At 30.8% G+C, this 16,579-nt stretch overlaps 2 protein-coding genes across 2 annotated transcripts; one reads left to right on the forward strand and one right to left on the reverse strand.

The window, feature by feature from the left end:
* Window positions 1-2,246: 2,246 nt before the first annotated feature.
* On the reverse strand, window positions 2,247-3,670 carry LOC117929121. The gene is made up of 2 exons (XM_034849337.1): window positions 3,545-3,670; window positions 2,247-3,375 (listed from the first exon to the last, which is right to left on the reverse strand). Exon 2 carries the CDS (start codon window positions 3,338-3,340, stop codon window positions 2,582-2,584), a length of 759 nt encoding a protein of 252 aa, XP_034705228.1. The 5' UTR covers window positions 3,341-3,375; window positions 3,545-3,670; the 3' UTR covers window positions 2,247-2,581.
* A 9,344-nt stretch (window positions 3,671-13,014) lies between these two features.
* On the forward strand, window positions 13,015-14,242 carry LOC117928473 (CASP-like protein 4D1). The gene is made up of 3 exons (XM_034848350.1): window positions 13,015-13,169; window positions 13,383-13,518; window positions 13,978-14,242. The coding sequence occupies exons 1-3, from the start codon at window positions 13,015-13,017 to the stop codon at window positions 14,167-14,169; spliced, it is 483 nt and encodes a 160-aa protein (XP_034704241.1). The 3' UTR covers window positions 14,170-14,242.
* Window positions 14,243-16,579: the final 2,337 nt, after the last annotated feature.

Below are 16,579 nucleotides of genomic sequence, written 5' to 3' on the forward strand. Positions count from 1 at the left end.
GTATTTTGGCCTGTAAGCTTTATTGCAATTACAAGAATTACAATTAAAGGTCTAACTTAATGAAGCCAGCAAAATTGGAGATATTGAATTCAACAATAAGCTCAAGTTAATCAACAAAGATTTTCACTCGCTGCATATAATTGGATACATTGCTTGATGTGTATGAACAATTGATTATTTGTTTGATTCTCATCATTTTGTCATGAAATGGTTTGGCATATATGTTAGTAAGCATGGTCCAAACATCTCACAAATTCTTGATTGATGCTACTAACATAGGGAAGTAATTTTCTTAAAAAGAAAAGTAACTATTGCATTGAGTAAGAGTTGATTCTAACTTGCCCATAAAACATGGTCAGGATTTAGTTTTTCTTTTCCATCTGTTTTAAGATCATAATGAAAAGACAAGGGGTAGAACAATCAAGATAGTCCATGAGATCCTAACCATTCAAGAGCGAGTTAGATTATACCCCACATAAAATGTAATTTAAAGGAGTAAGTTTTAATAGGTCTTAAGCAACTATGTTTAAAGAGATGAGAGAAGCATTATTGATAGAGATAGAGTTGCCAACTAAGGGGTTGAAAGAGGTGGATACATTCGATGGTAGAGCTCATTTGAGCATCACACTTTATACCATAAAGATTAATTAATTTCATATAGAAGGTTTTGGAAAAGAAGCTTAATTGTAGTCAATATTTAATAGGTGCATGATCTTTGGAATCAATATGCTTTAATATTTTTATCATGATACATTTGTTGCATATGTTTCTATCCCCACCCAAAAAATAAGAGTTGAATGAGTGTGCTATATTTTATATTGCAACTTCATTCCTCAATCAATCTAACCCATCATGGAATATCTAGAGAATCCCAAATGGAAAGCGGGATAATTACCATTGATGAGTCAGATGATTTTTTTTTTCTTTTTAAGCAAAAAGCGTGTTAAAAAAACAAAGACCATAATCTTTTACTAATGATTGATAGTTTGATTAAATGATAAACATATTTGATTAAGACATTAATTATATGAACTTATATAAAACATAATTCAACCTGATTATTAAATAAAATGATCCAATTATTGAATGAGTTATTCATACATTATTTATTTAATAATTAGACAATATTTGGATTTATGTTTTAACTTGACTATTATTCGTATTAGATTTTGGTTGACCTAGTAATAGAATGCCTAAATTTTGGTACGATATGAATACAATCCATTTACATGAATTGTGAACCCTAAAGTACACTTTCCATTAGTGCTTTAATTCCTAACTTGGAGCCGACGAGTATTTCAACTCCATATTTAGGCAAATAAAGTTTATATCAAAACTGTGATTGATAAGAACATAGAGCACTTGGTCATTAACTTAAGACACAAATATGAAAGTAAGCTTCATAATATGACATTAATGGGTGCCATGAACAAACAAATTCACAGAATCTTCAACCATAAGATTAATTTGATTTGTTGAAATGATCTTCTTGGAAATGAGTTGTCATCTATCTTTAGCAAGCTAAGGTACGCATTGACCTAGCAGAAGTTGCCATGAACATCTTCCCAGCAGCCATAGAATTCCATTACGTGCTTATCAAGCAACTGCAACTAGGTAGCATATTTATATGTATATATATAACGTCTGCTTCAAGATTCAATTGCTTACATAAAGTTTTTTAAGATATAAATCACCCATTTCACATTCTTTTCAATAAGATTTCTGATTAAATTAATCCCAAGCTTTGATCAAATTACTCAGCTATAAGCCTATAACCATCACTCAACCTCATTTCTAACATATTTGATGCTATTCAACCTAAAAACATGACGCAAGTTTAAAATTAATTATAAAAAAAAATCGAACACAAATTAAATCTATAAAATAATGCCCCTAGATCGGAGTTAAGAATTCATTTTACTTAGACGAATTCATTTTTAATACTTATGTCATATATTATAAGAAAAAAAAATCATGTGAAAAAGAAAAATATAATAAAATAGCAAATTGTAACACGTACATTGCTTTACAACAATATAATAAAATATATTTATTGACTTTAATAACAATAATAAGATAATACAAAGAGCTTGTGGAAATTAATGAAAGAGCAATTGCACCAGATCTGCAGCATAGGCATAGCCGTTTTTGAAGCTTTAATTCAAAAGGATGACAGAGCCTTCTTCCTCTACGCCCTCCCCAGTTATTTCTCTTGTACTAAGGCTCCTCACTTTAATTTCCATTTTGATAGATCAGAAAAGTTCATGAATTCATGGAAGTTCTTCAAGAGATACAATACAGGCCAAACACTGCGAAATAGGATTACAAGAGAAGATAACACGAAGCTCTTTTATGAGACATTCATGGGTTGCATAGGAAATAACAAAAATTGAAGTGGAAAGTATTCTTTTATTCATCTCTTTTATCTTATACTATTTTTATCACTTCTCTATATAGTGATTTCTTTCTTTAATTAATCACTATCTATGAACTTAATGAAGTGATAAAATTATGATAAAAGAGGTAGGATTAATTGAGGAATGTACCAAGAAAGAGAGACGGACCACAACGAGCCAAATAATCATTCCTTAAAGACCAATTCCACGAAGAGAGAAGTAAGAGTTATGGTTGGATCTCCCAAAAGAATACCAGCAATTGTCTTGAGAAATACCTTCACTATCCTCATAAAAGAATTGCTACCACTCCCACCACTTCTATTCAAAGAAACCGGAAGAGGAAGCTTCACATTCTCTATTGACAGACATTCATTACTATCCTTACTACCCCCATTCTTCCAGACTTGATTCACCATTTCTGTTGCGCAGTACACATGGAAACGGTAGTTTTTGCACTTGGAGACATAGGACCAACCCCGAATGCCCGAAACACTGCCTGGAGGGTTTCTCTGATTGCACCATATGCACTTTGAAGAAACCGTCCCACGGAGGTGAAATTTAATGCCGTCTATGTCTAATTCATTCGTAAGATTGCGGCAGCATGGGTGCAAATCCCAGCCCTTCTCCTTGCAGTGGTACACAAAGCCATGTATTGGCTTCCCGCAGGCATCACAGTATCTCATGCAGTCTTTGCAGTGGGAATTACAGCATTTTCCCGGACGTTGGTCCAAGAATTTGAAGGTGCGTGCTTTGAAGAACTTGTGGGAAGTGGTGGAGTCGGTGAAGGCACAATCTGGGTGAAGATCGTAGTGGCATAGCTCGCATCGGTATCTTGATCCAAAGCCTTGTTCTCTGCATCCATCGCAGGTGTAAGGCTTCTGATAATTTTTCAGGTCAAGTGGGTGCTGTGGGTGGCTGAAATGAGTGTTTTCAGTGATTGTCATTATGGGGAGCTTCTCAAAAAGTCCTTGATTAGAACCTGTTTATAAGATTTTAGATCAAAGAGGCATGCAGCAGTTCAGCCAGATGAGAAAAATAATTCACATGAAAATATATAGAAAAATTTCATCCAAAAGGAAAATGAAAATTGAGGGGATAAAATAAAGAGTGATAGTCCACATACACATATGGGGACAATGATATGTTACCTGGTTGATGAAGCCTTCCAAGAAGATGAAGTGATGATGATGATGATGATGATATTACCTGGTTGCTGAAAGCCTGAAACCTTCCAAGAAGAAGAAGAAGAAGAAGAATTCTGTCAGAAAAAAGGACAAGAAGAGAAGCAGAGGAATTATGAAAGAAAGGAGAAGAAGAGGAAATACAATGACACACCACTCCTGCACTTGACCATAAATAATATGTGGGCTATTGCAGAAAGTTGTCACTTAACTTATAGGACACTAATAAGCCTTATTTCCCTTTTTCTTTTTCTCAAAAAAAGAAAAGAAAAATTGCCTATCAACTGAACTGAAACTTCAAGGAACCACCTTAGACCTTTCCCTTTCATTTCCCTTTCTCTTTTTGTCAAAAATAAAAATTACTAATCATCTGATGGAACTTAAACTTAGAGGTACTACCTTAGACCATTTCTATAATAATAATGATGATGATCATAATAATAATAATAATAATAATAATAATAATAAAGCCTATTTGTGAGACAATTAAGTAGGAGATTTTCCACTATTTCTTTCTAAGAAAAATTTTAGTTGTCTTATTGCTTCCGGAAACCTGAGATATCTGCTCATCCGCGTTATTCTTGAACATGAAACTAGCAAATCAATCCCTGATTTAAATAATTTAAGAAAGTCTTAGATTTTACAACCAATGATTCTTATTCATGGACCATGATCATAAAGGAAGAGGTAAATGATATAAATATTATTCAATTAATATTATTATTTTTGTTCACATTATGTACAAAGGACATTAAATAGAAGACTTGAAAAGACTTGAGAAGTATCCCTATATTTACTCATCTTTTTGTTTATTGATGGATTGAATTTTAAATTTTTGGCATTTAAAAATATTAATTGAAGTCAATGTGTCCTTCGTTTACCATTGACTGGGTCAACGAGGCGTGTTGGAGTGGGTAGCAAGGAAGTTGTTATGTGTGTATGCATAATTCAAATGGCTTGTATCCTGATAGCAATAAGAATCAGAAGAGGAAGTCGGAGCTTTCCCACTGTTTCTTATGGAAAATTTTCTTGGTCGTCTTGCCATGGATGATGGTTTGTAGGGCTTCACACCTTATGGTCGGTTGATGAGGCCCGTCTAACCTTTATATACTAACAAAAATGAAGGGGACTTCATGATTAATTGAGATGGAAAGAAGGTTCCTGCCCTGTGACCGACTCCACATACGACAAAGAAACCAATTCCTACCCTCATGGAAAATTAAACGCAAAGATCAATGTCGTTGAGGGACCAAGTCAACTCTCCAATCATAATATTTTAATGGCTTTCAATGCCAAATACTACCCCAAGCTTTACATGTGATCCATGTATGCCTCCTCTTCATTTTTCCACGCAACCAAGGATTTCATGGCCGCCGGAAGTGGTAGCTTAAACTGATTGAATGAAGGATGATTAAGGTGGCTTAGTGAGCAAATGGCTAAACTCAAATCTTGATACTTTGAACCTCGACCCTCAGAAAATTGAAACATCATTTCAAGATACAGCTATCACAAAGAGAATATAGACAATCTCTTATACAATATTCTCAATCAAAAGGAACTGCCACAAAATTAGCAGATATTTTTGTTAGTTCTGCAACTATATTTAGAAAAAAAAAAAAAAAAAAAAACATCGGAAGCTAGATATGGATCAAATCGTATACTTTGAAAAATTTCTCACAAAAAATTTTCTAGGTCAATACTTATATTAATTTAATGAAATAATAAAAGTAAGAGATTTAGGTGGCGTTTGTTTTTTGGTTGATGTCAATGGGTTACTTTTAGCTGAATAGAAAAAGTTAAATATTTTGACTTTTTCTATTTAGTTAAAAAACAAACATCACCTTAGAATTGTACCATTGTGTGAATAAGATAATAATTTTGAATTCTACTAAAAACATCTTAAAACTACAAATCCTTTAAAACATCATGGTTCTTTTTCAATGTTTTCCAAATTATAATGGGCGTTTTGATTTGGGATTTTGAATCATACAACTTAATTTCAATTTTTTTCCAACACATGAGACGGTGAAGAAGATAGAAAACTCTTTGAAATAAATAAATAAATAAACAATGTGCATTTTTTTTTTCTTTTTGAAATTGAATTTCTTATTTTCTCTCTCTAAAACTCTTTTAATTGACACACAATTTTTTATTTTTTAAATTTGAATTTGAAAAAGGGTTGAGAAAATCTCTCCATATATATATATACCACACTCTCTTATTATCAATAAATAAAAAAGAAAAGATTGTGTGAAATTAATTAATTTAGAATTTTTAATTCCAAATTAATAAATTTATCCCCACATGAAATATTGTTCACATAATTTAATGGAGTCATTGAGAGGAACTATGGACATTATAATTTTAAGCTCCAATAATTTGACAATTAATTAACACCTTAATTAAAAAAAATCAAAATTATTAATTCCAAAATTACTCCACTAAAAATATGGAATTACACTCTTAAAATTATAAAAATAATTATATTCAAAGGATTTGAATTGTCCATTGATATATTCACTACATACTAATCAATCATCCATAAACAGTTCATAATTAAAGCTAGGTTTTTCCATTAACTTCTTTAATTATATATTTTTCCTTAAGTACCATTGATTTTTCTAATTAATAATATATTTATAATCTAATCATAAATTGAACACTTTTATTATTCAAGTCTTGAATCAATGCTTATGGAACCGTCCATTTGACTTCTTAATGAAGGAATGGATTTTATCTTATATATTAATATTCTCAGCTATTTATTTTATTATATTTCCAATATATCAAGAAATTGACATTGTGTTTGTGTCATTACCTGATATATAAAAAAAATACAATACAATAAATAGGAGTTTGTTAATTACTCAAAATTGAGATCGATCCATATATGACCATCATTGACTAATATTGAATGCTCTATATAATAACGGAATTTATCAGAGATTCATAATTAATCATGTACCAATCCTATATAATCAAATTATATAAAGCGCTTTCAGTCCAATAATTCCATTATTAACAATTCGGATAAGATTGTTTCATTCAAAATGTAATAGACCACGCTAGTAATTTTAAATTAAAGATCCCAACTTTAATTTTTAATAACGGACAAATTTAGATTATTTTACTTCAAATATTATCCTCCTGTATATAACACTTATATACAATATTTAAAGTTATATTTAAATAATCAAGGGTCTTTGATATTTATAAAGCATCTAAAACATGCATGCAAAAATAATATTTAAAAAATTTCTCAAAAGGTATTAATAATAAGTAAAAATAAAAACATTTCATTTGTTTATGGGAGAATTGGGATTTAGACCCATTTGGATTTGATAATTAATAAAGAGTCATTCAAACACCCATAATTGATTTCAAGGATATGAGATGAGAATTAGATAAAAATACCCACTTGACTCATTTTTATCTTTATTCTACCATCATTCACATGACACTATTCTTTCTTATTTAACCATTTTTTGATTTTTCATTATTTTTTAAACTCTTTTATGAATAATTGAAAAATCAAAATTATTTTTTTATTTTTAAATTATAAATAAACAAAAATTATATTAATGATTCAAAGACTATTTTGGAAAATACTTTCTAAAAAAATATTAATTTAAATAAATAAAAATTACATTTTACATTTATTTTTATCTTTTATATTTTAGAAGTAAATAATTTTTATATTAAAAATACTATTTAAAATAAATATATTCACTATTTTAATTTTTTTATATTAAAAAGTATTTAAATTTTTTTTTTTTACTATTATAAAATAAAATGTTTATTTTTTTTAATCTTCTTTCTTCCTTATTTTAATAACTTTTTGAACATGACTTTTAGTAATAAGTTATATGAAATGTTACAAATTTGTTTATTAAGAATTTATTTTAATGATTTGAATTAATTGAAAATTTATTAAAATAAGAAAAAGAAAAAGAAAGAAAGAGGATGGATGAAAAGTTTTTATTTTAAGTACTCAATTAAAATGTTTTCATATGACCGAACTTTAGAAGTGGATTATATCAATACATAGTAGAGATTGAATTTTTCTTATATAAAAGGGCTGAAAGGTATATTTACTTATTTTAGATGAAAACAAGTAGTTAAAAATTATATAGATTATATTTGAGTTTGGTTTTAAAATATTTTTCTAGTTTTTATTTTTTATTTTTAAAAATAATTTTTATTTTCTATATTGTCTCTTTTTGAAAATATTTTTAATTAAAAAATGAAAGCTATTTTTTAAAATGAAATTGAAAACCTTGTTTAGTACTTTTTTTTTATATGAAAATAAAAAAATAATAAATTTTATTTATTTATTTATTTATTGTGTCACTGTACAATTGTATTACATTAACTGTATTAGGGAAATGTACTAAGTTTATAAAGGTGTACAATGCTACCCTTTTATGAAATATTATAATCAATTATGAGTTATTCCTTTATTTTTTTTATCACTCATGAATTGTACATATATGTCATGTACTTTATTTAATTTCCGCATGGAAATTCCAATATTTTTCCTAATAATAATATTTGGAGAAAAATTTTTTTGACCTTAAATCATCTACCATCTTCTCAACTAAATCATTGAAAATATGGTTAAACACTCCTACGTGGACATATAACTTAGGAGGGATATAAAATTTGTGTCATTGTATAAGGGTATTATACTAAGTGTACAAGGGAAATGTATTAATTGTACAAAGGTGTACAAGATTACCCTTTGTGAATGATTTTAATTGATTCTAAACTACTTTTTTATTTTCCTTGTCACCCAATGATTGTACACCTATGTCATGCACTTTATTTAACTCTTACATGAAAATTCTAATATTTTTCCCAATAATGATATTTGGGGAAAAAAATTAACCCTAAGTCATCCATCATTTTCTCAACCAAACTATTGAAAATATGATTAATACACCTGCATGGATATATAAATTAGGAAATATATGAAATTTGTGTCATTGTAAAAGGGTATTACACTAACTGGACAAGGATATTACACTAATTGTACAAGGGAAATATGCTAAGTGTACAAGGGTGTACAAGGTTTCTAATAGGTTTTATACGATTTTTAAATAACTTGAATTTGACATTAAGACGATTATTGATAGTTTTGTTTTTCTTTTTTTACCAAACTATGTCATTAAGATATTCTCTACAAAAATTAACACATAGGAAATAAAATTAAAATCAATCATGTTTGAATTGTTCATTATAAGTAAACTAAATGAAATATATATTTTTACTATTTTGCCTTTGTAAATATAATTTCATTGTTATCAATAGAGATTAAAAAAATCATTTTTAAATGGCATTAAAAATAAACAAAAAATATTTTTATAACATTTTTATTTTTTAAAATCATTAATTTAAATTATGAAATTAGTTTTAAAGTTAAAAATATTTGTTGTAATTATAGTTTTGAAGATTTCATGATTTTTATCTTATTACTTTGAAAAAATTGCTTTAATAAGAAAGTATTTATTTTAATGGTTTTAAATATTTAAATATTTATTCAAAAATATTTAGGATTAGTGTGGTTGAATATTTTTTAAGACTTTAATTCAGCCAATTACCCTATTTACATTTTTAAAATTATTGGAAGGTTGGTAAATTAGTCTTATAAATATTGTCTTCTTGATTAATATTATATATATATATATATATATATATATATATATATATATATATATATATATATATATATATATATATATATATATATAAGTATTTACATTATATTCAAAAAAATAATAAACACCATGTGCCTAATTTGCAAGTTAGAAAAAAAAAAAAATATTTTATGAGGTATTTAAAAAGTATTTATTATATGTTCTATAAATTTGAAAAAATATAATATTTGATGATATCTAATTTACAAGTTAGAGTAAACAAATAATACTAATATTTTAGGAGATTGTAGACCCCCATTTGGGGCCTCATCTCTCAGGCAGCCTGTTTTGCCAAGTGTCACAGTCTCAGTGAGCCACTTGTCGGCTCGTGGATGGCTGCTATAGAATCAGATAGTGGAATTGAGGAGCAATGAAAAATGGACACCTGTTATGGAATCTTCAAGCCGTTATGGAGGAGTGTCCCTGGCAGCTGGAGGTGGATGGTGCTTTTTGGAGTGCGGCCTGGAGATATTTGGAAGGGAGCAGGTGGGCGAGTAGAGAGAATGTGAGAAAAACGTGAGAGGGTGAGAGAAAAAAAGAAGAGAAAAGTTTGGACAGAGAGAAAGATCTTTTGAGGAGAGTTCTTGGAATGAGGTTTGCTGATCATCAGAGTTAAGGAAGAAATTCTTGATATTGCTCATAACCCAGTCCAACATGATCGAACTAAGCATGTGGAAGAGTAGACCGACATTTTATCAAGCAAAACTTAGAAGCTAAGATAATCTGATTCCCATTTGTCAAATCAGAAGACCAACTAGCAGACATCCTCACTAAGGGGGTATGCAGTCAAGTCTTTCACAACTCACTTGACAAGTTGAGCATCAACGACATTTATGCACCAACTTGAGGGGGAGTGTGGACATGAGTTGTATAATCCATACGTTACAGACATAACTGAAGGGATCAGATTAGGCATAACTGAAAGGATCAGATTACTACTCTATAGGGTCAACTTTCCTTAGACATTTTTCTAGACAAATTTAGATCGTATATGGGTTATATTGAGCTCATTTGTAACCATTTTAATACAAAAATTGTGTATACATATTCCATATATACAAATTATTTCCTTTCCCGTCAACAACTCATTGGAAATTTCCTCAATTCTTACGAGACAAATTTCTTCTACGCTTCATCAATTTTGAGGGCTGCATTTATGGGAATAGGAACTGGTTTAGTTGAATGCATATTAGTCCTTGTGAAAGATTTTCTTGGATTTGAAGCACTTTGCACAACAACTGGTCTTCATCTTACACAATCAAAGTACACAGTTGATCTCCTCACTAGGACTAATATGCATTCAGCTAAACTAGTTCCTACTCCCATGAGTGCAACCCTCAAACTTCATGCAGCTTTTGACCCTGCATTTTTTGATCCCACACTTTATAAAAGCACCATTGGTGCTCTCCAATACTTGATTTACACAAGACCAGACATAACATTTGCTATAAACAAACTTAGTCAATACTTGCAGCAACTTACTGAGCTTCATTGAACAACGTGTAAGAGAGTATTATGTTATCTCAAGGGTATAGTTTATCATGGACTGTATTTCACTCCGGTTTCATCTTTGCATCTTCAAGTATACATAGACGTAGATTGGGCAAGTTCAATTGATGATCGCCACTCTACAACCAGCTATTGTGTGTTTCTTGGCACTAATCTTCTCACATGGAGCTCCTGTAAACAATCTATAGTTGCAAAATCCTCAACCGAAGTAGAGTATTGTGTCCTCGCTCATGCATTAACTGAAGTAGCATGACTATGTTTTTTTTTTTCAGAACTTGGAATTTCTCTTGTCAGCACACTTGTCATATGGTGTGACAATCAAGGCGTTGGTGCATTGGCTGCTAATCCAATATTTCATTCCCGAACGAAACATATTGAAGTGGATGTTCATTACGTTCGTGAACAGGTGCTAGATAAAAAAACTAGTGGTATCTTATGTTCCTTTTGTAGAACAAGTGGTTGACTTGTTCACTAAGCCTTTGTCTATTCCAGGTTTCAGTATCTGCTAACCAAGCTCAACCTTGTTGTCTCTTCAGGTAACCAGAGTTAGATTCTAGAACTTTTGATATAAAAACACATGTAAAACAATCAGATGATGAATGAAAGAACAAGTTTCCACTCTTTCAATCTAGAATTTTCTAACACTCTGTTATTTCGGTTTGCACTATGTTTTCTATAACAGTCCTGTTCTTTTTATTTTTTCCAGCAAGACATTCTTCGACCAAATAGAAGGTGTTCATTGTTCAATCGAAGCTAGAAGATATTCAGCTTGCAAGATTGTCTCTTATTTTTTATGCTCTAATAATACCCATGTCTTAGAATTTTATGAAAAAACTTTTCAAGACTCTTAAAAGTGTTACACCTTCAACCTCAAGTTAAGCTTTCCTATATTGGGCTACAACCCATCACCAGGCCACAATTAACAAACCCATAAAGAAAATGCCAAGACGAATGCACCTCCAAGAATACAAGCCATTGCTATTTCCTTTTTGAGACCTCTCTTCTCTTCAAATCATCAGAAAACCAATGTTGTCTCTACTCATGAGAGCAATTCAAAGACAATGAGGGGATGCTTCCTTTGTATAACTATTTGTAGTGCGATAGACGGTGGCAACACAAGAAGGTGATGACTCTACCATGGAGGTTTTTGGTCTCTAGATTTCCTCATCAGAGGAGATAAATAGTAGGGTGGATTTGACGATAGCTAGAAATTTTAGTGCAAGGCCTATGAAAGCTTAGGGGCCTTATTTATAATTGAAAATTTTAGATTATATTAATATATTTGCTTATAATATTTCAAATCTCAAATTTACTTCTTGTATATGAATTAAAATTGTGTACTAATTTGTTGCACTATCACTATTCTTTTAAGATCCATATTGGTTAGCTGGTTAGTCACTAAAGTGACAAAACTAGAAAGATTTGAGGACATCAAATTATGTAAAATATTCAATTTCCTATGAATTATTAATACTTATAAATTAATTAAAATGAGATGATGTATCATTTTAATTTGTAACTTATGATGTCCCACATTGGATAAGAGGGAAAGTTTCTAACATTATATATATAGAGGCTTTTATTAATCTTGTAAACTTATTTTAAAGCTGTGAGGGCTCCTTTAAGTCTAAAACAAACAATATTCATACGATTGGATGTGAGTCATTACAAATGATATTAGAGATCCCTGATCGGGGTTTGTTTGGCCATAGGGGGGAAAGTTTCTAGCTTTATAAGAGTATGAACTCCTCTTAATCTTGTAAACGTGTTTTAAAACCGTGAGTCATCTTTAATAGTTGATAGAGTGAGTACCATTGCTTAGATTCAGATGGAGTGTTCATGTCCATTTTAGAGCTCAAACCCAAAGTTAGGGGTGACGTTGAATGAGCTCATGATGAGGGGTTCTGGTTGTGCCATGAGATTTTACTGTGCTCTTCTCCATCTGAAGCTTAAAAAAGTCCAAAGGAGATAGGCAACAAGGGGGCTGTTCAATTAGATATTTGATGACCGCACTCCCACTATTTTCTTAGTCAATGAACCCGGCTTCTCGCAATGGCCAAACTTCAAAGTGAACTTATAACTAATCCCTAATGGATTATGACTGGGAGGAATGTTTACGTGGTCGGTGCACTATAAGGCCAAAAAGTAAATGTGGCACACCACCAAACCTTGTATAAATGAAGACCAATTGCACTATAAACACAGCCATTTTTGAACCCTAAAGACACAAAGATGAAGCCTCCTTCCCCTGTTGCTGCACTTGTATTAAGGATCCTGACCCTAATTTCCATTTCGATATCGTTCATCGTCCTCATCACCAACACCACCACCTTATCTTCCGATTACGGTAAAGTGAAGCTCCACTTTAAAGATGTCTACTCCTACAGGTAATTAATAATTTATTTGAGAGTAATTTTAAGAAACACTCTTAAATTTTTTTATTAAAAAAATTATTTTCAAATATTAAAAAATTAGAAATATTTCCTAAAAATATTATAAATATTAGTGAATTAGACATATTTATAGAGTTGAGGTTGAGAACTTGTTCTTTTTCTTTTCTTCACCATATTGTTTGATTTGGAGCTTTTTGTGGATTGCAGGTACATGGTTTTTACGCTTGTGGTGGGATTTGCATATACCCTTTTGCAAATTGCTTTCACAATCTATCAGGTGTGCATGGGAAAACGCTTAAGCAGTGGTGATGGACTCTATCAATTCGACTTCTACGGCGATAAGGTGCAACCTTCATATATTTCCTTACTTCACCTTTTCTTTCGAGTATGAAAATAAATAATTTAGAAACATGTCATAAAAAGTATTATTTTCAATACATTTTAAAAAAATTTTAAAGAATAGGAAACAACTCTATTTTCTCTTAGAACTAACCCTAATCTGTCGGCTGACTTTGATGGAGGCCACGCTTGATCCATGGGCTTGTACTGGTGCTTCAATCACCCATTCAATACATTGGCCTTGGGCTTTAAACATCTATATCATTCAATCGACCTCATCCACAGTCCCACTTGACTATCAAAAGATGGGTCCATTCTCCATCCACTCTTAAAACATTCCACCATTTCTCAGCTTCCCAAACGTTCCCCAGGCCTGGCCCAATAAGGACTACCAGAAACCTAGGCCTGCAATATTCACATTGGGCTAAGCACATGAAGTTTAACATACGTATGGTTTGTGCAGGTGGTATCCTATGTACTAGCCACAGGGGTTGGTGCAGCATTTGGTGCTACCATAGATCTGAAGGAAGCCTCCTCGGGTGCCAACAAATTTTTCAATAAGGGAAGTGCAGCTGCCAGCCTCCTTCTCCTTGCCTTCTTGTTCACTGCAGTATCATCAGTTTTCTCATCCTTAGCACTGCCTAAGAAAATTTAACTGTTATAGAAAAAGATTGTGGATCTCAAATGAGGATTTAGGGTCAATTAATACCATGTAATCACAACTTTTGTGATGTTTTTTTTTTTTTTTTTTAAAAAAAAGAATTTTGGACAGAAAGTTTTGGGAAAGAAGCTCGATTGTATTCCTTGATTGTGTTTCTTTTATACAAAATTTTGATCTAATCTAGAAGTAGAAATTGAATACAACCTAAGAAGAGAAACTATATAACAAATACAAAAATAATAGAGGATCTATATATTGCATAATTTGCAAAAGAAAAGTAAGTACTAATGCAATGGTTGACCATGATATTTGGAATCAACATTTGCTTTAATTTGCTCAAGATCTTTGAAATTAACATTTCGCCTATGATGCCCCCATAAGGAACAAAAATGAAGCAAACATTGTTGAGACAAAAGCCGTAGTGACTTTTTTTTTAACTAGAGTTGCCATGTAAAAAGACTTAGTATTTTGAACAATATAAAAGATTGGTCAGACACTTGGTGATGTTATGGTATTTTGGCCTGTAAGCTTTATTGCAATTACAAGAATTACAATTAAAGGTCTAACTTAATAAAGCCAGCAAAATTGGAGATATTGAATTCAACAATAAGCTCAAGTTAATCAACAAAGATTTTCACTCGCTGCATATAATTGGAGACATTGCTTGATGAAATGGTTTGGCATATATGTTAGTAAGCATGGTCCAAACATCTCACAAATTCTTGATTGATGCTACTAACATAGGGAAGTAATTTTCTTAAAAAGAAAAGTAACTATTGCATTGAGTAAGAGTTGATTCTAACTTGCCCATAAAACATGGTCAGGATTTAGTTTTTCTTTTCCATCTGTTTTAAGAATAATGAAAAGACAAGGGGTAGAACAATCAAGATAGTCCATGAGATCCTAACCATTCAAGAGCGAGTTAGATTATACCCCACATAAAATGTAATTTAAAGGAGTAAGTTTTAATAGGTCTTAAGCAACTATGTTTAAAGAGATGAGAGAAGCATTATTGAGAGAGATAGAGTTGTCAACTAATGGGTTGAAAGAGGTGGATACATTCGATGGTAGAGCTCATTTGAGCATCACACTTTATACCATAAAGATTAATTAATTTCATATAGAAGGTTTTGGAAAAGAAGCTTAATTGTAGTCAATATTTAATAGGTGCATGATCTTTGGAATCAATATGCTTTAATATTTTTATCATAATACATTTATTGCATATGTTTCTATCCCCACCCAAAAAACTAATAGTTGAATGAGTGTGCTATATTTTATATTGCAACTTCATTCCTCAATCAATCTAACCCATCATGTAATATTTAGAGAATGAAAGCGGGATAGTTACCATTGTTGAGTCAGATGATTTTTTTCTTCTTTTTAAGCAAAAAGCGTGTTAAAAAAAAGACCATCATCTTTTACTTGTAATTGATAGTTCTATCAAATGATAAACATGTTTGATTAAGACATTAATTATATGAACTTATATAATACATAATTCAACCTAATTATTAAATAAAATGGTCCAATTATTGAATGAGTTATTCGATATATTATTTATTTAATAATTAAATTTAGATTTATATTTTAATTTGACTATTATTTGGTATTGGATTTTGGTTGACCTAGTAATAGAATGCCTAAATTTTGGTACGATATGAATACAATCCATTTACACAAATTGTGAATCCTAAAGTACACTTTCCATTAGTGCTTTAATTCTAACTCAGAGCCGACGAGTATTTCAACTCCATATTTAGGCAAATAAAGTTTATATCAAAACTGTAATTGATAAGAACATAGAGCACTTGGTCATTAACTTAAGACACAAATATGAAAGTAAGGGTCATAATATGACATCAATGGGTGCCATGAACAAACAAATTCACAGAATCTTCAATCATAAGATTAATTTGATTTGGTCAATGATCTTCTTGGAAATGAGTTGTCATCTATCTTTAGCAAGCTGAGGTACGCATTGACCTAGCAGAAGTTGCCATGACCATCTTCCCAGCAGCCGTAGAATTCCATTACCTGCTGATCAAGCAACTGCAACTAGGTAGCATATTTATATGTATATATATAACGTCTGCTTCAAGATTCAATTGCTTACATAAAGTTTTTTAAGATATAAATCACCCATTTCACATTCTTTTCAATAAGATTTCTGATTAAATTAATCCCAAGCTTTGATCAAATTACTCAGCTATAAGCCTATAACCATCACTCAACCTCATTTCTAACATATTTGATGCTATTCAACCTAAAAACATGACGCAAATTTAAAATTAATTATAAAAAAAAATCGAACACAAATTAAATCTATAAAATAATGCCCCTAGATCGGAGTTAAGAATTCATTTTACTTAGACGAATTCATTTTTAATACTTATGTCATATA

Source organism: Vitis riparia, chromosome 13 (genome assembly GCF_004353265.1).
Source record: "Vitis riparia cultivar Riparia Gloire de Montpellier isolate 1030 chromosome 13, EGFV_Vit.rip_1.0, whole genome shotgun sequence".
In the NCBI taxonomy this organism is placed as follows: Eukaryota; Viridiplantae; Streptophyta; class Magnoliopsida; order Vitales; family Vitaceae; genus Vitis; species Vitis riparia.